This window comes from Kogia breviceps, chromosome 18 (assembly GCF_026419965.1).
Source record: "Kogia breviceps isolate mKogBre1 chromosome 18, mKogBre1 haplotype 1, whole genome shotgun sequence".
NCBI lineage: Eukaryota > Metazoa > Chordata > Mammalia > Artiodactyla > Physeteridae > Kogia > Kogia breviceps.
Genome location: NC_081327.1, coordinates 25,858,151 through 25,885,608, shown reverse-complemented (window position 1 = coordinate 25,885,608; position 27,458 = coordinate 25,858,151). Strand labels below are relative to the sequence as shown.

The window sequence follows — 27,458 nt, the reverse complement described above, 5'->3', positions numbered from 1 at the left end:
ACAAACAAAGAGAACCCACACACATGCTCTCCCTGGGCAAGGGCCCAGGGAGATGCCACAACATTTAACCAACCAGACACACGAAAGCATTCAAGGAAGCAGATTTCACCTTGATGCGCAGCCACCTGAGTCCCTGCTAATTAAATGCAGCTAAGAATTATCTCGCCAAGGCCCGCTCAGGAGGCTGCTTGCAGAGGAGAACTGTTCCCAAATCTTCTCCTGTTAGAGACTCCCGGAGCCACTTGAAAAGAATGGAGGCCCAGGGGTCCTTCTCGCTTTTCTCACATTTGCCGCAGCCTAAAGTTCATGCTGGATTAGACTTTTCTAAACCAAAGCCAAATGTGTTTTGATTGCAAGGCTATTTCTAAAAATTGCTGGTGCCTTAAGCAATCAACTATCTGGTTGAAACATCACGTTTCCCCCCCTTCGAGTAGAAAATTGTGCTTTAATATTTGACAATGTGCAGGAATATTTTTTAATGTTTGGTCTCAACAAAGATAGCTTCGGTGACTCAATAGTTTTCTCCTCTGTGATTATGTGCGGCAAAAAAATTCATGGCCCTATTTTTTTTATAAAAACATAAACTTGGGAGAAAAAAACCAAGTGGTTTATAAATGTTAACCGGTTTTTCACAGATAACAGTGTTTAACATAGTAACACTTGCACAGCACCTGACAGTTTAGAAAAGCTTCGACATGCATCATTTTGAAAAATTCAGAAAAAACATTTGCTTTATAAGGAAGGGCCTTTGATTTTGCCCTGTAAACTTTTGATCCATTAACTTTATATCCTAAAGCATTCTGGCACAAATAAAACTGAACGGTCTCTTATGAATATATTTTGGAAGTCTGCTGCCAGAGTTCAGTTCACAGGCATCAGATTGGGGCTGTTCAAAATTCTGGCCCAGATTAATTTTTAAAAGCTGCATTTGGATGGGGAGTGGTTTCCAAAGGTTTAACTGAAGAGTAATTGATTTCACTGGAAATAAAGGTCCAGATGGGATACCAGCTGTAGTGTGGTCATATTTTTCTTGAAAATCTAGAATGTCTTGAGGAACACATGGCTGTCATGTGTCCCCTTTCAAGAATGTCTTAAGTACCAGAAGGAGAGCAGGGTAAATTAAAGCCCTTCCCATCCAGGATGTGTGGGGTGTTGAGGGGGGTGGGAGGGCGGGAGGAGGGCTGGGGTGTAATGGAAGGAGCAAAGATGAGAACCCCAGTATTCTGAATCCTCAACCACAGAGGAAGTGCCATGTACAGGGGTCCAGGATGAGTGGAGAAACCAGACATAGAGAACAACCTAACGGGTGACCATATGAGTTGAGACACAGCAGAAAGTTGCTTCCTGACTACCCCTCCTCACGTGGAGCTCTCTGCACCAATAAGCATGCAGGGGCATCCGTGGCTCCACTGAGCCGTGTCAGGTTGGCCGGAGACCAGCCGCATCACGTAGAGGGGGCCTGCCCCTCTTCTACCTCCCAGGATTGAATCTTGGGAAGAACTTGACAGGAAAAATAGGCTTTGGGAGAGTCTGCTCTGCAGGGCACTGATGCGTCTTCCTCTGCCAGAACAAAGGTGACCTATTGGGTTGGCCCTGGGCAGGACCAGGTTCCACCTGAGTGGACTGCTTTCAGATGTCATCCCGTTTCTGGGATCCAAACCCACGGCCTGCTCCCAAACAAACGGAGATGAACGTTGACCTGGAGACATCAAAGCAAGAGTCTGGTGTCCCTGTGGCTGAGCTTCTCAATTTTCTCCGGAGAGAAAGTGCTTCCTCAGAGCCTGAAGGGGATAAAGCAAAGAGAGGTTTGAGTAAGAACAGGACCAGAGCAGTGTTTTCAACCGGGAAGCTGCCGCTTTATGAACCCACGCCTGGATGGCCTGGCCCTCCGGCCCAGCTGCAGCTCTCCTGGGAGAGGAGTCTATGCAGGTTTTACCTTCTGTCAGCCAGGATGGCTCATGAATCACTGTGCACGATTTAACAAGCCTCCATGGCTCTGCAGAGTCCACGCTGGGCCCAGCCAGCCCTGACTCCCAAGGCTGGCCATTCTTTTTAAGGCAACAGCAGAATCTGTCAAGAATGCAATGAGCAAGTTCCAATGTCCTCCCAAGCTCTGCCAATAACATCAGAACCCTTAAAATATCAACCTGATGTTAGCTTGCTCCCCCTGGACACAGAATGTGACATTTATCAGAACTGTGCAATGGTTTAGGAAAAAAACAAAGCCCACGCTGTACCCAGGACCCGAGGACCTCACAGGCTACAGGGATTACACAATCGCACAGAAAGGAAAAAAAAAAATCTCTCCATTGCAGGACAGATTTTTACAAGTCTTTATTTTTAACTTCATCGTTTGATAGCTACAGTTGCTACTGCCTTGATGTGCTTTTTGAGGGAGGGACAAATCTGCATATGTAAAGCAGGGTTCATGAGATTTCAGGGATGAGGCATGTAATATACAGCAGCCAAAGGGGCCTGGTCCAAGCCAATCGGCATGGTGGGGTTTAGGGTCAGCCTGAGCCGGTTTGCCCAGCTGAGTGGGGTCAGCCTGTCCTCTACTCTGCTCAATTACTGTCATTCTAAATGGAGTTCCAGAGTGGCCAGCTTTTTTTGAGAAACCCCTGAAAGACAGATTTTTATAGGGAATGTCCTTATTTTAAAATATTGGTTTCTAGCCCAGTGCCTGAAACATATATCGTGTCATTCACTCATAACATGTTAAATCAGGGGAAATCTTTCTACCTATATTCTGAGTAATAAATAGATCCCTGGAAAGAAGAAAGAGAAATCTTTGAAGTTGTGCTGTACTTCTCTTTTCACATACATAAAGGAACATGGCTTTTCATTACGTATAAAGACTTGGAGACACTGGCCAACAGTTCCCATCCTGTATAACAGCCGCCCAGAACTGCAGAGGATCTACTATAACAGCATTGACCTGTGAAGGCAGATGTAATACCCATGGAAGGCAAGAGCTGAGTTCTTTTCTCTGTTTCCCTCTTCAATCCCACCCCAAATCCCACACGACTGCCTAGAACAGAGACATTCCTGAATAAACACTCATGATTTAAAAATGAGAGAGTTGGTCCCAGCTTAGAAACATGAAGACATCTTTCCCAGGGAACCAGATCCATCACATGCAGAATGGGACTAAATGTCAGGGTCATAAGGGATCTTAGAAATTCTCAAGTTTCTCTCTCCCTTCACCCCAATTTATAGATTGGAAAACTGAGGGAGGTTAAAGAGGCCTGCCCAGGGGCCTTACCAGACTTCCAGGATGGTGTCATTCTTTTCAAGGGCCTGCAGGAGGGCTTCTGCCCCAAGGGAGGTGATGCGGTTGTTAGACAGCCTGGAGAGGAAGACGGAATGGTGAGATTTGAGAATGCTTGCTTCTCTTCTTGAGCCTGTTTAGAGGAGGCTTTGGGAGCCGGCCAGCCTCCTGAAGCCCACCTGCCCCCTCAGCATGTCCCTCTCCTGCCTGAGATTCCCTATGAGCTCATCCGCAAAGGCTCAATGCCCAAAGTGAAATGCACCCCTCTCTCCTCCATTCACCAGATGAGTATTAAGTAGCTGCTCCCTTAGGAAGGAGCATGGTGGTTAAGTATGTGCATTTTAGTGCCAGACTTCCTGGGTTCAAATCTACCTTTCACTACTCCCTATTTTTTTTTTTTTTTTTTTTTTTTTGGTACGTGGGCCTCTCACTGTTGTGGCCTGTCCCGTTGTGGAGCACAGGCTCCGGACGCGCAGGCTCAGCGGCCATGGCTCACGGGCCCAGCCGCTCCGCAGCATGTGGGATCCTCCCGGACCGGGGCACGAACCCGTGTCCCCTGCATCGGCAGGCGGACTCTCAACCACTGCGCCACCAGGGAAGCCCACGCTACTCCCTTTTTGATCTCAAGCAAATGAGTCCCAATTCCCTCATCTGTAAAAAGGACCTAGAAGAGTACCCACCTCATGGAGTACAAGAATTAAACTAAGAATGGCATATTCTAAAGCACTGGGCACTGTACTTAACTGATAGAAAATAATCGATGAACAGTAATATTGTCATTTAAGGGCCTTGGGGGCACAAGGACACAGACTAAAGAAAATATGAGGTTGGAAATGGGGAGGGAAGATGGCATACAGTCAGGGACAGCAGGGGGAGAGCCAAGTGGGCCCCACACTGCTTTTTGGCTCACAGCTGGCCTTCTATAATCTCCACTACCTGGCTTCCCCCTCAACAATTTCAGGAACTTCTAAGATGCTGACCCTAAGGCAGTGCTAAAAATAACAGCAGCCAATATTTTTTAGAGCTCTTACTATGGGCCACTTCATAACCTACATCACCTGGGCTCATGTTCAGAACCCTATGCGGAGGGCTCAGTTTTTACCCCTTTTATACGTGAGGCAACTGAGGCCCAAATCCAAGCAGGAACGGCTGGTAATTGTGGAGTTGGGGCCTAAACCCCAGCTGTCAGTCTCCAGAGCCTGCAGTCTTAACCAAGGCTTGGCACAGACCACGTCTGGAAGATGGATGTAAGCTTTGCTTTTCTTTTTTAAGATATGTGAGAAGCTCGATTTTTATGGGGAAACAGTGGAGGAGGATACAGTTCAGTGGTGCTGAATTATAAGACTCTCGACAGAGCAGCGTGGGACATCGGCTGCTCCCATCGCCTGGCATCTGTGGGGTTCGAGTCGGGTAAGTCTGTGACAATGAGGGAGGACAAACGCGCCTCATCCACACATGGTCGATAATAAACCAGGTATTGCCAAGAGCCGCCCTGTGTGCAAAGCCTGGGATCCCAGCACAGACAAACTCAAGCTTCACCAGGGCCTCTGAGCCCGAGCTTCACCCATGTGACGAGTGGAAATGTTTTCCCCAAACATTTGGCAACTTCCTAGCCCCTGTGAAGCAACACAAACAAGTGTTGCCAGAGTGGATGGCGGGTTGGCAGCAAAGCAGACGTTCTCCCAGCTGCAGCTGTCTGCTGGTCTCGGAAGGTGAGTGTTTTCCCTGGGCCATGCTTGCCAGGGCAGAGGCCAGTCTCCTCTAGCAAAAACAGCCATCTGCTGGTGCCCTGACATCCCTGGGAAATGAGACCTTTGGCACCATGGCTGGTGTGACGCCAGCCTCAGAGAGCGCCGTTCCACAAGCCTGTGGTGACCACTGGCTGGGCTCCTGCTCATATCCACCATCCCTCTCCTTGTGGCATGGGTCCCTGACCACCGAGTGCACCTCTAGTGGTCCCCCGATCACCTCCCCGGCAACACCACCACTGCCCAGCCCTCCAGCTCTGGACCCGCAGTACCTCCACGAGCTTGCATCCCCTTTCACCAGCTTCCTCCACTGCCCTCAGCCTGATCCACTTTCCATCTCTCGCCTGGAAGGGTGAAAGAGCCCCCTGGTTGGTCTCCCTGCTTCCATCTTACCCTCCTTCCACCTGTTCTGCACAAAGCAATAAGCACGATCTTTGGGTGATATAAATCAGATCACACGACTGCCCTCATTAAAACCCTCGGAAGGCTTCTCAATGTCCTTAGAATAAACTCCCGAATCTTTCCCAGGGCTCTGAGGCTGCTGTGGCCAGCTCCTCCCACTCCACCATCCACTACAGTCCAAGCTCACAGGCCCTCCTTCTGTTCTCAAAACCACCAAGCTTGTTTCTGCCACAGGGCCTTTGCACTTGCTGTTCTGCCCACCTGGAATGCACGTCCCTAAGACCTCAGCATGGCGGGAGCCTTCTTGTTATTCAGGTTTCAACTCAGATGTCACCTTCTTAGAGAGGCCTTACCCAGCAGCAACTCCCCTACCCTCTCCAGTCACTCCCTGTCATCTCTCTCTGGAATTTTCTTGAGAGCACTTATTACTAACAGAAATGGTCTCATTTGTTTACTTGTTCATCACCTGTCTCTCCTGTTCAAATTTAAGAGCTACGTGAGCAGGGGCCTTTTCACCACTCTATCCTCAGTGCCTCAAACAGAGCCTGGCATGGACTGCGTGCTCCAGAAACATTTCTTGCATCAATACATAAGTGGATGAACGCACACATGAGTAAAAGCAAGCATGCCTGCCTGCATAACACACCAAGAGGAACCACTGGGGATGACGGTCAGAATTCTCCTGCCTGAGTCAGAGAGGACCCCTGGAGGAGGGGAAGGGCCCAGCCTGTAAGCCACTATAGCAGATGCTGTGGGCAACCCACCCATATTGCCTCAATTCTCACCTCTACCTCTGAGGGCTGCTTGCCGGGAAGACCCCCATTCTCTACCTGAGGCCTTTCTGCTGACCCCAGCTCAGCCATGTTCGGGGCAAGCCAGATGTGCCAGAAAACAAATATCCCCACAAGCACACTTCAATATGTGAAGGACAGCAGCTGGTGGATAAATACCCCCGCTGCCTCTTGCCCACAGGATTGTACCCCAGAGTTCCCCAGTGATAACACACCCTTTTTTGGTTACTGTCCCTCCCCGGCCTCATTTCACTACCCTCTCACCAGTGTTTGCGGGGACTACCTCCCAAGTAAACAATGTACACTGGAATCCCTGCCTGGGATTGGGGGAACACAGAAAAACCAGCAGTTTTCTACCGGGCCACCTCCTGTGAGTTAGCCAGGTTGGGAAGCCTCCCAGATCTCTGCTTCAGAAACACCCCCTCCCAAGACCAGTCATTACTGTCCCAGCTCCTGCTTACAGGTTCCTTACGTCAGGACTTTCAAACTTTAATTTTTCTCAAGTCCTTTCGCGAGACAGCACACACCTTCATCCTGGACATGGTTCTCCTCCAGCCTGGCAAGAACAAGGGAGAAAACCCAGTTGATACGGTAATGTTTACTATGGAAGATGATGCCAATAAAAATGAATGCATGTGCCCCCCCACCCCAATTAAGAATATCCAACATCTGAAAACCCACATTCACCAGTAAAGTAAGAACAGGTCAAGCAGAGTATGAGGGTTCTCAATTCCTGGTACATCTCTGGGAGACAGTTTGCCCCAGGGCTCCTTCACATAAGAAGTTCCCTCATGTCCCAGGGACTCCATAGCCATTTTCCCTTTCTTTCTCATTAATGGAAGGCTAATGTCATTTGGAGCAGCCATGTGCTTGGTGGAAAAACTACATTTCCCACTCTCCACTGCAGCCAGGGGGTTGGCCAAGTGACATCCACATGGCCATCAACACATAAGGAGAAACTGACAGATGGGACCTCTGGGAATGTTCTTTAAAGAGGAGAGACCCAGCCTTTTGCCCTTCCTGGATACAGAGACTGAACCTGGAATATGGAAGGAGTGCTGTGGGTGCTGCAGCAGCCACCTTGTGACCATGAGGAAACTAACCATGAGGATGAAACCACACGCTAAGGAAGTGAAGGATTAGAGAGACAGAGTCCAGACCCCTGCTGGCCTCATGCAGCTGCCATACCAGCCCTATGCTGCCTACCTCCAAACTGCAGGTACGTGAAAACATCAATCCTTTACAAGTTTCAGCCACTGTAAATAAAGGTATTCCATCACTTGCAGTCTAATGCAGTCATAACCGATACACTCACAGTGAGGCACTCCTCTAACAAGAAAGTCCAAGCTATAGAACCCAATCAGGATATACTCAATGGCACAGTGGCAGAGCTAGTGAGCCCTGAGCCCTGCTAGTGGGCCCTGCCAAGGCCCATTGGCCATATTCATTTTGTGGCCATGCTCATAGGTTTCAGTGCCTTTATGCTTCCCAGAAAAATCAAACATTCAGCATTTTATCTCCCTGATATAATTTGGAACTGCCCAGAATATGTCAGAAGAAGTCTAGACAAGTGGCAGCTAAAGGATGGAAAGCTTGGAATCAGGATAAATATGATTCATGGTTCATCTTTTAACTTCCTCCAAACTCCACTCCACCTTGCATGTGACCCTGACTTTAATATCCAGTGTTCTTAGGCACTCACACTCACCTCGAAATGACAAAACAGCAGTCACTGGGGCAGCAGCAGCAGCAAGAGTAGTAGAAATACTGTCACTACTACAATTTCACATTTATGGAGTGCTTACACACACTCCAGACACTGTACTAAGCTCCTCACAAGCATTACCTCATTTAATTCTTACAAAAGTGTTTTATAGTGGAAAGCATCCATACTCTTCATTTTACAGGTAAGAAACCTAAGATTCAGAGATGGTTAACTTGCCTAAGATCACAGCAGGCCTTGAAGTTCAGCTGGCTGGAATCCAGAGTCTGTTCTCTTAACCATTATGCCCCAGGGAGGCAGTAAACAAACCAACAAACCAATCAATGTAATTAAATGAAAAGAATTAGCACCTATATGCCAGGCTCTATAAGCTTCATGTCACCCAGGACAAAGACAAACACAATCAACCAATCATTCAGTCATCCATCTTTGTCTTACACACACAATGGCTTCCACAGATGAGGCCAGAGAATGAAGAAAGGATGATGTCTGCCTCTCTAGAGCAATGAATCCCCTAAACTCACCAGAGTTCTTCCAGGGCCACGTTCTTTTCCAACATCAGTGCTAAGGCTTGAGCACCCACACTGCCAATGTTGTTCCCCACCAGGCTGGAGGCAATCAAGGAACAAAAATGTGTCAGAGCAGGGAGGGACCTCAGAGATAAGATAACCCATGAAGTGCAAAATGCATGGCACACATTGCCCCATGTCCTAGTCTGCTCCATGTCAGACATCACTAATTGATTACAGTGCTCTTTTTCATTAAGCCCAGAAGTAGCTTTAAAATCTTTCCCAACATAGTGTACTGGGCAGCCCCCACTAACAGACTGGAGTTGGCCCTTGAGCTAAAGTGTATCTGATCTAGCCCAAGCCCTTCAGTGTACAGATAGGGAATCAAGACCCCTGAGAGGAGAAGTGATCCAAAGTCACCCAGAAAGACTCAAGTGCCCTCACTCCAAATCCAGTGGTTTTTCTTTCTCATCCAATCATCTAATATAGGGGGCTAAAAATGAAGTTCGAAGATCTTCAGAACTGGCCCAAGCTCCTCCCTGCTCCTGTTGGCTCCCGCATGACAATTTCAGGACAAACACTGAGGCATACCTGAGCCACCTCAAGCTCTGGTGATCACCCAAGGCTTCAGCCAAGGCCTGGGCTCCCCTGTCACCCACCTTGTTGCTCCAGAACCTGAAAAGTCCAACAGAGTCAACAGATGGTGTCAGTGAGAAGCTGTCATGTGTTCTAGACATGTGCCTTTCCTCTCTGTGGCCCCAATCAGAGGGGCAGGACCGCCCAATCCCAGAAAGGTCTCAGGGGGACTCCTAGGTCCCAGCAAAGTGAACTTGCCTCCATTTTTTGGAGGGATGGCCAAACTTCACTCAGGTTTTTTAGCTTCTTTAAATCAGGCTTACAAAATAGTTAGAGGCCCACCCAGTGTACACCCTCAGGGACGAGGAACTCATTCTCAATGCCAATTCATGGTTGTGGTATTTTTCCTGACGTTAGGTCGGACGTGCGTGTGCTAACTGCCACCCATGAGTCCCTCACTACCTCTGGGACCACCCAGAACAAGGCTAACTGTTCTTCCACAAGCCAGCTCTTCATCTCTTGCCACTTCTTCACACCCCCCGGGCCCTTCACGGCATCTAACTCCTTCACCTTTTGGTGCTTACTCCTCAGGCACACCCTAATTTGGACACACCCCTTTTCAAAGGTGGAGCCCAGCTCATACCTTGGGACCTGGCCATTTTACGTGTGGGAAGTTAGGCTGGACCCGTAGGTGCCCACGTGAGCAGAGACAGTGGCCCTGAGATGCTCACTGCACTTTCACTCATTAGGTGAATAGTTATTGAGCTCTGGCCCTGTGCCAGCACTGCTCTGTGCTCCGGGGATGTGACACTGTAATAGCAAAAGCCCTGCAAACAACCTAAAGTGTGCATCGACATGCAACCAGATAAACACATCACCACATCCACCAGAATACTAAGCAGCTATTCTTTAAAAAATGAGATCATGTCATAGGAAAAAAATGCCTATAATATACTGTTAAGAAAAACAAAATGCAAGCTACAGAACAGTTTGTATCATATGATAGTGTTTGGGATTTTAGCACAGGGCCAGGCCCAGACAGGTACCTTAATAAATAACGTGTTGAAAGATAAACACCCCCGATGTGCAAGATGTGATCTCAAGCAGGAAGGAAATCGGCGGGGCCGCGGCCACCCTTTCCTAGACTCTGTGCTGCTACTAATGCATCCTGGAAAAGGTGCTGATGTCTCCAGCAACGCGGTCCCACTCAGGGCTCAAACCGAGCTGGAGGGCAACTTGCCTGCCTATAAAATGGGTTGGAACACCCAGCCCTAAGGTCATTCTGTCTTCCTACAGTCTTGGGTTCTAAAGCCCCCAGTTCTTATCAAATGGATCCTAGTTTGCAGCAGGGGAAGACAGGACAGGAGAGGGGCTGCAGGGGACTGTACAGGTACAACACGGGAGGGTATGGCTCTGCCCAGCAAACAGAGGAAGCCCCACTCAGGGGCCCTGAAGTCTGCAGGACTGCCCTCCCCACCTGCGTCTGACCCCTCTCCCCTCCCTGGCAGGCCTGGCGTGACCCTACAGCCGGCAAGGGCTCTGCAGGACTTGGTGCAGCCCCTCCCAGCCAGGGTCCAGTGTCCAAACTTCCCCACTTCCTTCTCTTTCCTTGGCTCTCACCCCAGGCTGTGCATCATCTAGGGAGCTTTTTAAAGTTACTGATTCCTGGACCTTGTATCTGGATATTTCATTTAATTGGTCTGGGGCAGGCAGTGGCGTTCTTCATGAGCTCCCAAGTGGTTCCAACCTATAGACAAAGGTGAGAAGCACAGTCCTAGCACCCTCGAGGACTTCCTGCCACCGCTCATGGGCTCTGCCCTCCCCAAACCCTGACAGCCTGAACTTCCTGTTTATTGAGTTCAAAGCAAGGCAGAGGCACTCTCCCTGCCTCGCCCTCCCCACTGCAGCCTAGACGGCCTCTGCGACCTTTTGGCTGAAGAGTCAGCTTCGCCTGCCCCTGAATCTTCACGTGTCCCTCCGCCCCAGAATCCCACCTACCCCGGGAACTGCAGGGAGGCGTCGGCTCTGAGCCCCTGGGCCACCTCGGCTCCCGCGGCTGTGCTGTGGTTGTTCCCCAGCCTGGAAGGAAAAGACAGAGGAGGCTGAGAAAGAGAGCAGGATGGGAGGACCGTTAGTGCCCTGAGACCGGGGTCTGGTGGGGGAAGTGCGGCCTGGCCAGAGAAACAGGGAAGAAAGCTTTGAGGACTTCTCTGCAGGATGCAGGAACCAGCCCCCCAGTTCCAGCTGGGCAGACGTAGTGCGTGCTGTTCACGCCTGGCGAGCTCCCTCAAGGCTCCTGCGGACTTCATCTTCCACCAGCAAAGGGAAAGGAGTGGAAGGGCCTGTTTTGCAAAGCAATGGGACAGGCTTGAGCAGGAACCACAATAGGCAGCTGTCCAGGAAGGAGGCTTCCCCCGGGGAGCAAGGGTGACTCACTGTTCCACTCTCTCCTCGCTAGACCCCGCCTCCCCCCTGCAGCCTTCCCAGATTCATTGTGGCTGCCAGGTAGCCTCTACCTGTTTGGAAAGGGCCTGGGGCAGGCCCAGGTGGCTGAAAGAAAGAAAGGGATCCTGCTAAGCCTTCGGGCAGGGGTCCAGGAGGGGGTTTCAGCAAAATCCAGACACCTCAAGAGAGTTTCAGGGAGGTGCCCAGAACTCTCACCCACAGCTCGAGGCTTCCTGGAATAATAATACAGTTTCATCTTTTTTTTTTTTTTTTTTTTTTTTTTTTTTTTTGCGGTATGCGGGCCTCTCACTGCTGTGGCCTCCCCCGTTGCGGAGCACAGGCTCCGGACGCGCAGGCCCAGCGGCCATGGCTCACGGGCTTAGTTGCTCCGCGGCATGTGGGATCCTCCCGGACCAGGGCACGAACCCATGTCCCCTGCATCGGCAGGCGGACTCCCAACCACTGCGCCACCAGGGAAGCCCTACAGTTTCATCTTTCAAAGAACTTTCATATGCTTTAAGCCACTCTGGCCTTAAGCCACTCTGGCCGACAACAATCCGTAGGGCAGGTATTATTATTCCCTTCCGGAAGGGGTGTGGCAGCCTCTCAGACCTCTGAGCTTCCTGGGTAACGAAGGGCCCCAGCTGCTGTGCTGGGAAGTCCGAAATCCCCTCTGCACCAAGGCCTGTTTCCAACGGGCTGCCCCAGCCAAGGATTGGGAGACCTGAGACTCCTCTGCTGGGCACATTGGCTGGAGGACTCCCCAACAGCCTTCTGTCCTCTCCCCGATCTGCACTGGGGTCTAAGATGCTTCCTTCCCCAATAAATGTGTTGCACATCTAATCCCTCCTGGGAGGACTGGACGAACAGAATAAACGTGCTGAGAACTTACGTGATTTACCCACCATCTTTCAGGCACTAAGCTCCCTATAGAAAGCACTCTATATTGTGCCAGCTTTTGATGTATGTTAACCTGCTTAATCATCACAACAACCTATGAGGTAGCTATGACCATTATCTCCATTTTATAGAAGGGAAAACAGAGACACAGAGATAGTGGGCTGTCCCAAGGTCACACAGCTAATGAGGAGTCAAATCTCGGGGATGCTGGATCCAGACCTTGGTTGGTCTGGCTCCAGAGCCCTGTGTTCTCAACTATGATGCTATATTGACCAAAAACACAGGTCTCAAGTTCTGGGTGCAGCACCTTTCTGCTACCCTGGAGGTTGGGCCAGCCCAGCTCTGGCCACAGCCGCTCTCGGGTTCCAGAGTTGGGAGGAGCAGGTGGTGGCAGCAAAAGAGAGTCCTTGGTACAGAATGACACCTCTGGTGTTGGCCTCAGCAGCCCTGCCCGAGACTGAGTCAATAATTTCAAGATGGCAGCTCCTATCCCTAAACCCAGCCCAGCAGGTAGAAAGAAAGGATGGAGGCAACTCCTCACTTTGTCTTCTTTTACTGCCTCATAAATCCAGGAGGCAAGAATATCCCAGAGAGAAAGAGAAGCCAGGCCAACCCAGGGACTAGCTGGAGAGGTGACACAATAGTGTCAGATGGGAGAGAGACTCCAGTTGAGGCCAAGAGGGTTGGGAGAAGCAGAAATGCAGACTTCCCAGACTGGACCCCCCTCCCCACCCCCAAGCAGTAAAAGGACCTCCTGAGAACTTTTTGGCAACTGGCTGCCTCGCTGTGGTGACAAGTGATGGCTGCATTCCACCCCCTGCCAAGCACGTGCTCAATGTACATCAGGGAACTCGGGCACCCCAGAGAGCTGGTGACACTCTTAGACACAGGGAAGAAAAAGGTCCTGGAAACCCTCTTCAGTCCTGGGAGATAAAGGTCAAAGGCCAGGAAGCCTCAGCAGAATTGGTCCACAGTTTGCTGGAGAGGTCCCAGCATTAGTGAAACCCTGCTCACAACGAGACACTGCCCCTGTATTCAGCGAGGAGATCACGCGCCCATTATGAGCCGAGACCAGACCAAAGTGATTCAGTTGTGGGGATGAGAAACAGTCTCTCCAGGAGTGGGGAAGCCTCAGGCTCACCTCAAAGCCAAGAAATTCTGCTTGCATGCAAGGAGCTTGGCCATGGAGTGTGCACAGCCGCCGGTCAATTTGTTGTTGAAAAGACTGGAAAGTTCCGAGAGACAAGAGACATGGAGATGAGATGAGGCACAGTGGACAGCGGCCACCCAAAGCCCTGGTAGCCGGGTCCCTCAGGACAGGAGTCCCCTGTGCCCTCCGGCCACGCAAACGTCCCTGTCCCAGCCTGTCCCTTGCTCACAGCTGTTGCCCAGGCGGCATGGCCTGGAGTGAGGCTGGGGACACGGGGCCAGTCGTCCACAGCCCAGCCTGACTTACGCTAACTTCTGGAAGCTGCTCACAGCGAAGAGCATGTTCAGTGAGCTTGCAGATGCCTCGGTCTGAGATGTCATCTCGCAAGCTAATAAAAAAGACAAAATAAATACATTTGAAAACAGAGCCGATGAGAGAGGGGAAAAAACGAACAAAACCCCCAAAGAGACGTTTGCTCAAGCCAGAAGTGCCAGCATCTGTGCTTCTGGGAAACGCCGCAAGGAAAGAGCACCCCAGAAAAGTGGAGACTCCCCCATGCCTGGCCAGGGTGCTGACGTCACTCGCTCTGTAGGGTGGGGGGCTTCGGAAGTAGGGACCCAGAGCCCACGCAAATAATGAAATAGATAAATAAATACAGACTCTCAGGCCCCTCCCCTGGAGCTGGTGAGTCTGCAAGTGTGGGGAGGGGCTCAGGAATCTGTGTATTTTAATAACTGTGCCCATGATTCTGCATCTTCAGGCCAACTTGGGAGGCCCTGACTTAAAGGTTAACACCTCAGGCTCTCTGGAGTCCCTCAAAGGAAGTTCTGATCCTGGCAGCCACTTACTAGCTATTTGCTGGTCCCTTTTTCTGTAGAAAAGAAAGGATGGTAATGCCGACCTCACTGGGCTCTGGTGAGGATTTAAAGAGACAGCGCACATAAAGCCCTGTGCTCACCTGGCACATAGTAAAAGCTACCTGTAATATGATCGCTCGCACATATGGAGCATTTCCCAATAGTAACAATATTTAATCTTCTTTTATCTTTTTTTTTGTTTTTTTCATTTTTTTTCTTCTTTAATCTTTAATGAAGTAGGTACTGTTATGTCCACCAGAGAGAAGGAAACTGAGGTCCAGCAAGTGAAGCGACTTCACTAAGATTGCACAGCACCTAAAGGATTGCAGCCTAGGTTTTCTGGCTCCAAAGGCCGCTCTAAACGATGCCGTTGTATAGCCTCTCCCTTCCGGCCTGCTCTGGGCTCTTAACGTCAGATTCACGCATTGGTGGATCACAAAATCAACTCAGAAGGTTTGGAGCAGCATTTTTATTTTTTTTATTTTTATTTATTTTATTTTTTATTTTTTTGCGGTATGCGGGCCTCTCACTGTTGTGGCCTCTCCCGTTGCGGAGCACAGGCTCCGGACGCGCAGGCCTAGCGGCCATGGCTCACGGGCTTAGTTGCTCCGCGGCATGTGGGATCTTCCCGGACCAGGGCACAAACCCGTGTCTCCTGCATCGGCAGGCGGATTCTCAACCACTGCGCCACCAGGGAAGCCCTGGAGCAGCATTTTTAAATTGGAAAAAAGAAGAGAAAGGAAAAAGAGAGCAGAGTGTATCACGGTTAATAAGTCATGTTGTGAAATTTCAATTTGACATGCCCGTGTGCCTGCCCACACCCTCTCTCACTGTGGGTCATAGTCAAAGAACTTCGAAAGCCGTCGCCCTAGAGTCAGAATCGGGGTCTAAAGAAACCTACATGCATTGGGGCACTGAGGCTTCTTGAAGCCTGAGGGTTTCGGTTGGCATGGAAACAGCTTCAAGTGGGAGAGATGCAGCTTGGCACTGTGGGAGAGAAACCTCTCTCTCTCTCTTTTCCTTTCTCTGTCTTCGCCCCTTCCCTCCAGCCCTCCCTGTCTCTGTCTGTCTCTGTCTCTCTCACACACAGGAAATGCCCACGCAGCAACCTCTTGGTTTCTGCCCCTCCCCCGTAGCAATGGCGGTTTCAATACCAAGTGTGTGTAGGGTAAAGCTCGGTGGAACTTGGTCAGGGACTTTCACTGTTAATGGAAAATCAAGCTGGTTCCCACAGAGCAGCAGTCTTCACAGTGTGGCCTCTGAACCGCTTGTAGCAGAATCACTGGGTTAAAAACCTACATTCCGGGGACCCCACCTCAGACCTACAGAATGGAAACCACTGGGAACAGGCCCAAGAATCTGCATTTCCACAAGTCCCTTTGCACACTCCGGTCTGAGCATTAGAACCAGACCATCCTGGTCTTTCTCTGAAAATCGAGGCAGGGCCCCAGCCTCCACCCAGCACTTCCACACACCGTGACAGTCATGTGGGCCTTCCCAGCCCAGGAGAAGGGGAGCCACTCATTCTAGGGAACCCATCTATGAGGATCATCCAGACCAGAGGTTCTTGACCCCTTGGGGTTCAAGGACCCTTTGGAGAACTACTCTGGAGGTCCACTATCCAGAAAAACACACATTCATATTTCTATCAGGAGAGCAGCTCCCACAGACAGGTCTCGAAATTCCTGAGTGAATATGTCATGATTCCTCCTTCCTGGGGAACTGGGGTATTGTGCTGCCATCTTCCATCTACCCGGCCAGATCCACTCTCCCCCTCCTCTGCCTGGCTCTCGGTGGGGAGCTGATTCCAGTGGACTACATCATAGACACCCTGCTCCGGCTCCCTGTGGGTTAAGGCGAGAGTGGGGAGGAGAGGAAGGCCAGGGTTTACCCCCAGCTCTCGCCCTTCCAGGCTGCTGCAGCCTCGATCCTTCCAGACAGACCTCTGGGCATGCTCCTCTCAGCCAAGAGCCACTCCTCCCATCCCCCACCGCTTCAGGTCTAAGGAGGCCAGCAGCCCTGTCCCTACCCCATCCCCACTGTCAGCGGCCCCAGGACCCCTGCACCATCTCTACCTGCTCTTCCTAACTCCTGCCCAAGCTTTTGTAAGCTGTCCCTTTATTAAGCTCTCCTCAAATCATCCAAATCAGCTTCCTCCCTATATATACATGTTTATCACATACATTAACTATGTATCATATACATATTAACTCTCTATGATATGTTATGTATTACATTATTATTGCATTATATTTATAAATCTATGACCACGGTCCTGATAACAAAGGCCACCACACAGTTTCCAGTAGATATCCATGTGTTTGGCTCCATGCAGAAAAAAAATCTCGCTGCTTTGGCCCAGAGAACGTAGGTCACCCTAATAAAGTCAAGGAGAGGAGCCTGCAGCATGCTGGCCACCTGACCTGGGCACACCCTCTGCCCTCCTCCAGCCCAAGATGTGAAGAGAGGCCCACGGGGGCTGGGGCAGAAACGTGGGAAAGCTCACACCTTCAGACAAGGGCTGAGAGCAGTAAGATCCAGGCCAAAATCTCTGCACTACACAAGGAATAAAAAAGCAGGTGAAACTGTGGCCACTTGCTATCTCTTGGGTCTCGAAATTTCCATCTCATTGGGATTTTTAAACACTCTCATGGGACTGTGAAATTAACAGATGTACCCTACCATATATAAAATAGATAAATGACAAGGATTTACTGTATACCACAGGGAACTATATTCAATATCTTGTAACAATCTATAATGGAAAAGAATAGAAAAAAATATAGATATAGACATATATATGTATAACTGAATCACTTTGCTGTACACCTGAAACTGATACACTATTGTAAATCAACTATATGTCAATTAAAAATAAATAAATAAATTTTTAAAAATAAAATAAAACCTCTCATGGGGTGCAAGTCACCTTTGATTTGGAGGTGGTTCCTAATACAAACACATATTACACCCAACTTTGCCTGCGACTTAAATGTTGCCATGGTGCCTCTGAAGCCCGTCCATACACAGGTTGCTTGCGGAGAGCAGAGTCTGGTAACCAGAAAGATGTGATTTGTGAATCCTAGCTCTGCCATCTCCTATGTGACCCTGGACAAGTTACCTCATTTCTCGGAGCCTCTAATTGAGGATAATGGGGAAAATAATGTCCCTGCCTATAGGCCAGGGTGGTCATGAGGATTAAAGGAGGTATTTCTGGGAAGAGAGTAATACAGTGCCTGGCACTCGGACCATCTCATGAATTACAGCTATCGCTATCATAAGTCGAAACTAAGGCCCAGACTGGGGAGGGGACTCGGCTGGGGTTGCACCAAAGGGGTGGCAGGGCCTCGGGCTGGGCCTGGACTCCTGGCTCCCAGCACGGGGCTCCCCTACCTGCACCCCGATGGTGGCATTCCCCCCGTGCCCTGCCAGCATCGCCCAGCAACACTCACTAAAGAGCCTTGCAGACGCCGAGGCAAGGCAGCAGCTGCTCCACGCCAATGTCGCCCACAGAGTTGTGGTCCAGCTGCAGGGCCACAGGCTGCCGGAGGTGCCGCAGCACAAAGTCCAGGGCAGTATACTCGGCCGGGCCCACGCTGCAGAATGTCAGCTTGAGATGCCCGACGTCCAGCCTACGCACAGCGTCCCGCGCCAGCCGCTCCTCCTGCATCTCATACAGGCTCCGGATGAGCCAGCTGGGCGTGGCATGCACGCTCTTGGCCTCGCCCGGCAAGGCTGGTGGGATGGAGCGAAAGTGCTTGCGGAGGCTGCGGGCCAGACACCGCCGGGTGCAGGCCTGGAGCCAGAGCAGGGCCTTCTCAGACACCTGGCACTCGGCCAGCAGGCCCCGGCGCTCCTGCGACAACAGACCCGCCAGGAAGGCCGCTGCGATCTGGAGGTTGTGCGGCTCGGCCCCCTGCAGCAAAACGGCCACGCTGCCTTCTTTGCACCCGGAGCCCCGGACGCGCAGTTTGGACAGCACCCCGGCCAGCGGCGAGCAGCCAGGCCCGTGACAGTTGAAGAGGTGTCTGAGCAAGGATGACGGCGTGTCAGCACTCTCTGAGAGTGAGGTAGAATGCAGCAAAGAAGCACTGGAAAGTGATGTGCAGGAAGTCCAGGGGGGCTGTACTCCCAGGCACGACCCTCTTGGCACGCACCAGGAAGCCAAGAGAAACGTCCTCACTGTCGCCGTGTGCTGCCTGCAGCTGCTTGGTGGAAAACACGTAGCAGCACGTGCCCAGGCCCCACAGAGCCAGGCGGCCCAGGTGCAGGAGGGTGAGGAGACTGCCCCGAAGCAGGCCAGCTCCCAGGCCGCGGGCAGCTGAGTCTGGCGGGGAGGCATGCAGCAGAAAGTGCTGCAGGATCAGCAGGTACATATCTGTGGTGGCCTTCGGGGAACCCCCCCCCCCGCAGCAACAGTTCCTGGTGGCATTTGGACACCATCCAGGAGAAGACGGGCAGGTGGCACAGACTGTGCGGGGCCAAGGTGGCTCTGAGCCAGCGGATGAGGCGGTCGGCCACCCCAGGCTCGCGATGGCGCTTCCTCAGGTACAGTTCGATGCCCTCTTCCGCGAAGCCCTTGAGGCTGAGCTCCGTGCGCACGTGCTTCCTGAGGCTCGCCGACGCCACGTCCGGACGGCTGGTCAACACCTTGCGGGCATTCTTTAGCAGGTTGCCCTGCAGGAGGTTGAAGAGCAGACTCTGCACAGACGTGGGGGCAGTCGGACAGCAGTGACGGACTCAATCCGTGAACCTGAACCTGAACTCATCAAAGCCGTCGAAGGTTAAGAGGATGCGCTCGGGGTGGTCGAGGAGGACCTGGAAGACGTCCTGCTGGCCAAGGTCAGGCCAACAGCAGTGTTCAAAGAGCAGTGTCCACACAGACAGCGGTTTCGCCAGGCACCGCAGCTGCGGGCAGCTGAATGGGAAGACGAAGATAAATTCCTGGAAGGCCCTCCCTGAAGCCCAGAGCAGGTGCAGTTGCTGCAGAAGCGTGTTCTTGCCGCCTCGCCCACCACCAGCGTAGTGTCCGCGTCTTCGCTGAGGTGGCCGCGGGTGCTGAAAAGCTCCTCCAGGCCCAGGGTGGCGGGGCTCTGCTGCAGAGGTCCAGCCATGCCCGCCTCCATCCGGATCTCTAGAACATTCTCTGTATATATTTCCTCCAGGCAAAGGTTCTCTGTCCCATCGTAGGTGCTCGCACAGGCTGCCGGAGGTGCCGCAGCACAAAGGCCAGGGCAACACACTCGGCCGGGCCCACGCTGCAGAATGTCAGCTTGAGATACCCGACGTCCAGCCTACGCACAGCCTCCTGCGCCAGCGGGAGGCTGGACGTCGGGCACGAGAGGCGAGCCTCTCATCCTTTCTGGCTCGCATCATAGGTGCGAGACTGAGCTGATACCATGGTCCTCACCTTGGACAGGTACGTCTTACAGGCGGCATATGGAAGACAGAAGGAGAAACAAATGAGGTGGCACCATGATGGAGATGGGACCTGACCAGAGGGTGGGCTGCCTGGGGGAATGGGATGGGGCACATGGGCGGTGCTCATCCTGGCTCTCCACTCACAAGCTAGGGACTTTGAGGTTGGTCATGTAACCTTCCCAAGACTCAGTTTCCTCCCCTGTGAAATGAGAGAAGCAGTGGTTCCTACCTTACAGGGCTAGGGACCCATGTAAGAAACCATGGCCCAGTGAAGACATTGCATGGCAGTTCTTTGTTCAGTGTCCCACACAAAGTGGTCAAAAGCCATTGCCTAGCACCATTATTATTACTGACATTGGAAAGAGCTGTAGAAGATTAGAAGGAGCACCAGGTTGGGGTCAGAAGACCCACATTCTGACGCCTGTCCCACCATATTGATTCAGGAGCTTTAGACAAGTCCCCTTACCACTCAGCCTCAGTTGTTCTTTCTAAAGGCAAACAGAAGGTTTAAGGGCTTAGGAGCCAGGTTTCTGAAGTCAGATACACCTAAGTTTGAAATCTGGGGCCAGGGACTTCCCTGGTGGTCCAGTGGTAAGGAATCCACCTTCCAATGCAGGGAACGTGGGTTCGATCCCTGGTCAGGGAACTAAGATTGCACGTGCGGCGGGGCAACTAAGCCCTCACGCCACAACTACTGAGCTCGCGCACCTCAACCAGAGAGCCTGGGTGCGGCAAACTACAGAGCCCACGCACTCTGGAACCTGCGCGCCACAACTAGAGAGAGAAAGTCTGCACGCCACAACTAGAGAGAAGGCCAGGCGCCGCAAGGAAAGATCCCACGTGCCTCAACGAAGATCCTGCGTGCCACAACTAAGACCCGATGCAGCCAAAAATAAATAAATAAATCTTTTTTTAAAAAAAGAAAGAAATCTGGGTCCACCATCAGCTTGGGCAAGCCTCTCATCCTTTCTGGCCTCAGTAGTCTTATCTCTAAAATTGGAGGCAATTCACACCTTGAAGGATTGTTTTAGAAAGAAATGAGATAAAATAGAGTTTAGAAGAATGTTGACATACGGTTAACTCTCACAAAATGGTGTTGATTATCATTATTATTATTGGGTGTGATAGGCATAACAGTGGCCCCTCCGAGGTGCCCACATCCTAATCCTCGGGATCTGTGAATGTTAACTTACTTGCAAAAGGGACTACACAGATGTGATTAAACTAAAGGCCTTGAGATGGGAAAATGGATTACGTGGGTGGAACTAGCACTGGATGGTGTCAGGGTCACTGGGGTGCCCAGGTCAAGGACTTACACAAGATTCCCTGATCAATATCCACTTCCCCATCCTCTTCATACAACCCTCTGCAATAAAAATCCTCATGTCTAGGATGTGTCCACAGGGCTGCTGTTTTTCCTTTATCATCCTAATACCAGCATGAGCAAACCACTCCCTGTGTCAGGGGTTAGTTCTTTTTATAGGAAATGGGGAAATTATGGTCCAGAACCCCAGGGCGGTGAGACCTCAGAGCATCACAGCCTCATTGCCCCCAACCAGGTACTGACCCATTTGTTCTCAGCTCAAAGACTAACAGGTAATTCTCACAGAGTGCTCTGAGCACACTGAAGCCGTATTTATGGTCGTCCAAAGGACATGCCCTGTGATTGTGCTTCCTGTTCTGTTCCCAAAGCTGAAGACTGTCATTGCTTTTTTTAAAAAAAAAAATATTTATTTATTTACTTACTTGTTTGTTTGGCTGTGCCAGGTCTTAACTGTGGCAAGCGGGATCTTCGTTGCCACATGTGGGATCCTTAGTTGCAGCATGTGGGATCTTTTAGTTGCAGCATGCAGGCTCTTAGTTGCGGCACGTGACATCTAGTTCCCTGACCAGGGATCAAACCCAGGTCCCCTGCATTGGGAGCGTGGAGTCTTAACCACTGGACCACCAGGGAAGTCCCTGTCATTGCTCTTAATGCCATCTGGATAAACTAGGAGCACTGAATGGAGACCGAAATATATATATTTTCTCAATACCCTGATTTCCCATGCAGGTTTTCCAGCTACCATCAAAATTCTCCAGGAAAAAAAAAATAACCTCTCATTTTAGAAACAAACACATATCGATCATCACTTTTGGAATCATCACCAGGGGAATCTGGCACCGTGGCACCGTGTTACAAAGCATGAAGAGCCAGCTTTGCTTGATGATATCAACATTAAACATTAACCAAGGGTCAAGCCAGGTACCATGCTCTGGGCAGCATCCCCTGTCACAAACCGACATCTGTGTTCTGTTCTCAGGTGAGAGGGTGCACACCCAGGCGCCAAGCACAGGCTTCCGAAATCCTTCCCACAAGCATGCTCACTGCCCGGAGGGCAGGGCCCAGGGGGATAAGTCCATCTGTCAGCACCAGGCACAGTTCAGGGACCCTGGGTGCTGATGAGCTTTCCTGACGGTGATGTGGGAATAGGACACACCCGGCTGGCATCCTCTCTTTACAACCGACAAGCTCTTCTCCCAGGAAAAGAGGAAGTGTAGGTGCAGATGGCCTAAAGCCAGACCCATCCTCCCCTACCTTGTCACTCAATCTCCCTGTCCCAGTTTCCACATCTGTAAAGTGGAAAAAACAATACCTACTTCTCAAGTTTGTTGCCAAGGACAGACATCGTAAATAAAGCACCTGGCAGGATGCTTAGGATGTTCAAGCTGTGCCATCCAAGCCTCTCCCACTCCTGAACTGGGTTGGTGACCATGTGAAATGAGAGATACCACATTATCTAAATCCATTTGGCTCCTGAGTTTCTGATGATGAGTAGCTAAACTGCAGAGTTCAAGAGATACCAGCCATTAAAAAGTGTATCCACGGGCTTCCCTGGTGGCGCAGTGGTTGAGAGTCCGCCTGCTGATGCAGGGGACACGGGTTCGTGCCCCGGGTGTGAGAAGATCCCACATGCTGCGGAGCGGCTGGGCCCGTGAGCCATGGCCGCTGAGCCTGCGCGTCCGGAGCCTGCGCTCTGCAACAGGAGAGGCCACAACAGTGAGAGGCCCGCATACCACAAAAAAAAAAAAAAAAAAAAAGTGTATCCACATCTTTCCAATACAGGAGTGTGGCTAGTAAGGAACAGCTGTATTAGCTCTCAGGACAAGGTAGCTCCAGTGATCACTCTGCAGTGCAGGAAGAAATAAAAGCAAGCCCTAATACTACACACATTAATCCTGTTAATCCTCCCAATAGCCCAGTGAGACAGTGGCAATGTTGCCCTTAAAATGAGGAAACTGAGTCTTAGCGGGGTTTGCACAGCCAGTAAGTGGGATTCTGACAAGTCTCATGCTGGAGTTTTTGCTCGTAAGCACGAATCTGAAAGTCTTTCTTTCCCTTTCTGATGAACTGAGAAGAACACATATATACCTTCAAAAGGCAGGGCCAACAGGGCAGGTAATTCCTGAACACATAGTAGAAGGAAGGCAGCCAACCCATTCGCCTTCACTGTGGCAAGATCGCGGAGCCTTCTTGCCGGTGGGGAAAGCAAAAGTCATTATTTTTCCAGAAAGGTGGATGGAGAAGTGTGGGAAGGTTTCTACTGATTACGACAGTACCATGGGCATCTCTCTTCCACCACAATAAAAGGCCAGAAAAAACACCCATCAACAAGATGCGTTTAAAGAAGTCAATACAGTATTGGGTAGTGAAATGAACAGTTGAATACACATCCAATCTGGTTCCCTCTCAGGACCTACTGAAAGAGTGAATAACTGAAAATAGAGGGAAAAAAAGAGCCATAACCCTATAAAGGATAGGAAAAACAATTCTGGAAGATGTAAATCACTTGGATGAGAGGTGATTTCATTGAGTCTCTATAATCCCTCCAGGGCCAGGCTCAAGGAGCTAGTGGTCAGGGTACAATTGTAGGTTTCAGGTGCACTAGTGAGAGAGGACCAGAACATGTCTGCTCTATAAATACTTGAACATAAATACTATAAATACTTTAAAACAGCCTTGAACAGACTTATTCCATCAATCTCAACCAGGCTTACCTAAACTCACGTGGACACCAAATACATATTTTTAAACATAGACAAAAACAGTAACTAGAAAGTCCCCCAACCCAGCCCATCCTAACACTGCAGTGTAATTCCAATTCATTCATTCATTCATTCATTCAATAATTCATTATTTCTTCAACAAGTATTTCTTGAGTGCCTACTATGTACAAGGCTCTCAGCACAATAAGCTTTAAGACAGAGCCTGGCACGTAGTAGGCATCAAAATAGATTCCGGATGAATAAATTAATGATGAATGAATTAGTCAAAGCACTGTGTCCAGCACTGGCCCTCTCATGAACTACTGTGAGCTTTTTCAAACCACTTTTCTGGGACTCAAATTTCCCAATCCATAAAGTGAGGTGTTAATCACTGTTCCATCTGCATCACAGGAGGCCTGAGGTTCACCATTTGGGGGAAAATAAAATAAAGAGTTTCAAAAATGCCCAAAAGACACTCTTCTGTTCTTGTGGAATGTCACATTCAGAGCCAGTTACCCCACTGCAAATGTCTATGATCTAACGCAATTTCATATTTGAAATCCTATGTGGGCATTTAAACTATATTAGTACATACTATGCTATATTCATTATTAAACATAGGTTTAATTTAATGAATTTTTATCCTCTGTTGAGCTATTAATTTAAAGCAGACAGCATTAAAAGTGTACAAGTACAGGGCTTCCCTGGTGGCGCAGTGGTTGAGAGTCCGCCTGCCGATGCACGGGACACGGGTTCGTGCCCCCGTCCGGGAGGATCCCACGTGCCGCGGAGCGGCTGGGCCCGTGAGCCATGGCCGCTGAGCCTGCGCGTCCGGAGCCTGTGCTCCGCAACGGGAGAGGCCATGACAGTGAGAGGCCCACGTACCACAAGAAAAAAAAAAAGTGTACAAGTACAGAATATCACTGATAACAGAATTGATAGTAGCCAACGGTAATGTTAATGAGTGCTTACTACGTGCTAGACACGGTTCTAAGAGTTACGTAGCTCACCTCATTGAATTCTCCTATCTGTGTTTCACAGATGAGGAATCCAAGACAGGAGAGATGAAGGATGCTGAGTTTCCATAGAGAAGCCTAAAGTCACAGGCCTTGAGCCTGCATCGTCCTGACTCCAGAATCCAAGATGCTCGCCACCATATAACACTGCCTCTCATCAGAAGTGGCGTGATACCAAAAATCCAGAGCAACTTTTACCTGCTTGGCTATCCTTAAAGGGGAAGCGCCACAACCCATGTCTCCCCACAGGGCTGATTTCACAAACCAGTCTCGGTAACTAAGCACACTTTTCCTTTGAATTCTGATGAGCCAAGAGGGAAGAGCCTTACCTGCTGGGATGACGTGAAGATGAGCCGCCTGATTTCATCACATTCGTACTGGCTGATGAAACCCCGCGCCTGTGTCAGGTCCAGCACGCCCTCCACGTGGCCGTAGAGTTCTCCTGACGATGGCTGGCCGGTGACTCAGCAGGTCACGGGCTGGGTGGGGTGAGTGGGGCTCCCAGCAGCCGGGAAGCTCGGGGGGGCTGTCTGTCAGCCTGGGTCTCCTGCACAGCCACAGTGAGTAGTTCACAGCCCCAAGCACCCTTATTCCAGACAGTGTCCAGGAGGCGCCTGGCCAAGTGGGAGACAGGCTGGCCCAAGAGGCTGAGCCCCTCGTAGTGCTCCCAGGAGAGGACATCCCAGGAAAGCAGCCAGTCCAGAACGCTCTCAAAGCCCTCCGGGGACCCCGAGATCAGCAGCTCCACCAGTTGGCTCCTCTGTCCCTGGAAAGCGTCCTGCGTGTACATTTCACAATCTGGGGAGGAGAATGAGGTCCAGTGCAGGACTTCTCAGGAAGCAGGCAGGTGGCAGTGGAGAGGGAAAGTCAGCCCCACCCTGAGACCAAGAGGGCCACAGTTCTACCCTCAGACATTACCAATGCAAGCTCCCCATTGTATGGATGTACAAACTGAGGCCCAGAGAAGGCAAGAAACTGGCTCGAGGTCCCACAGAGGGTTTGAGGCAGCCAGGAGTTAAGTCAAGGCCCCTGGCCCCCACATCCATGCTTCATCCCTGCTTTAAGAAGTTTTAAAAGGCTTGAGTTAATACTAGGAGCAATGTCTCCCAAGGGATCAGGGAATCAATTATCTCTGAGGCCATCTGAGAGGGCCCTTACATGCTGGTTGGATTCAGCCTACCGCAGCTCTCTTTTCAACAATGGTTAACATCTATTAACCACATACAATGTGCCAAGCAGTATTCTAAGTGCTTTTATTAACCCTCCCAACCACTCTGAAGTGGGTACTAGGATCAGCCCCATTATACAGGTGAAGAAACTGAGGCACAGAGAGGCCTGAGTACAACTGAGGCTTGCACAAGGGTACAAGGTAGACGAGGTAGAGCTAGGATTTGAACCCAAGCAGTGCAACTCCAGAAGGCATGTCTTTAATTCCCTTATATTTGGGTTCCCCACAGGGGCCCGAGCCCAGGCCTGTGTAGGTAACCCACTGCAACCGCCAGGGACAGACCCAGAACATTGCTATAAAGATGCCAACCCAGGTGAAGCAGAACTCATGGCACAAACTAAGACATTTCAAAGCTTATGGGTGCACTGACCCCAGTCCACTGCCCCCTCCCCAAATGCCCAGGCCCTCACCACCACCACCACACTCCCTTCCACCACACACTATGTGCCCTCACCTCTGTCCATGGCTTGCTCTGGGCTCAGCCTTCAGACTCTGGGTCCTGGGAATCTGTGGGGAAGCGATCTCACGGAGTTTCAGGCCCTGGGAGTGTCCCCATGCGGCAGAGAAAAATCTCTCAGCAGGGTCCCTTCTGCGACAGTCACGGAATCCAGGGCTGTGAGCTGGGGCAGTGCCCGCAGAAAATGAAAGTGAAAGGAGGTAGGCATGGAAAAAGAAGAGGAACGCCAGCTTCTTTCTACAAAAAAGGGACATTCCAGGATACTCAAAGGAGCAGACGCCAAGGGGCTTGGAAAGTCTGTGTATTTCCTATTGGTTGTTTATGCGTCTAACTCCCTTCTTGGCCCAAGTGGAAGCCTGGGTTTTACTCATCCTGGCATCACCAAGCTTGGCACGGGGCTGGGCCCAGGGGAAGTACAGTGGGAATGTTCATGAATCAAAAACCCACTGAGGGAAGGGGTGGGGCTGGAACGTTCTGCGCCTGTCCTCATATGCCATCCAAAGTAAGGGAAAGGAGAAATCGCCAGCTCGGAATGCTGCCAACACTTAGGCTGGAAGCCTTGCGCTGGCCAGATGAGGAAACTGAGGCAGCGAGGTTACCCATGTGTCTGGCAGCTTGGGAGGGAGGGCATCCTCAGTACGGAGGCCACCGTAAACCAGAGAGGAAACTAGTTCTCTCTGGCCAAGCAGGCCTCCTTCTTGCGTCCACTGCCAAGCAGAGGAGTCAAGAGGGTAGAGGTGGGGAGAGGGGAGAGGAGAGAACGGGACGGGATAGGAAGGGCTCTGGGCTTGACCCTGGAGTGGTTCTCAGCCCCATCACCACCCCCGCCCAGGTCCTGGGGAAAAGAACTACCACCCACCCCTCCGGAAACAGCCCAGAAATGGGGTCTCTTTCCGACCCAGTGCCTGGAGGGCACGTGTGCAGCCAGAAATTAAAGA

At 50.9% G+C, this 27,458-nt stretch overlaps 1 protein-coding gene across 1 annotated transcript; it reads right to left on the bottom strand.

Moving 5' to 3' along the window:
* Positions 1 to 1,708: 1,708 nt before the first annotated feature.
* On the bottom strand, positions 1,709 to 26,577 carry NOD2 (nucleotide binding oligomerization domain containing 2). Its single transcript, XM_067018403.1, is given in 19 exon segments — positions 1,709 to 1,781; positions 3,266 to 3,349; positions 6,685 to 6,768; positions 8,460 to 8,543; positions 9,036 to 9,119; positions 11,019 to 11,099; positions 13,507 to 13,590; positions 13,822 to 13,832; positions 13,834 to 13,903; positions 17,825 to 18,432; positions 18,434 to 18,778; positions 18,780 to 19,378; positions 19,381 to 19,575; positions 19,755 to 19,810; positions 23,205 to 23,306; positions 25,160 to 25,272; positions 25,274 to 25,351; positions 25,353 to 25,633; positions 26,518 to 26,577. Coding segments are annotated over 19 exon segments (3,042 nt in total). The 5' UTR covers positions 26,528 to 26,577.
* Between the last annotated feature and the right edge of the window lie 881 nt (positions 26,578 to 27,458).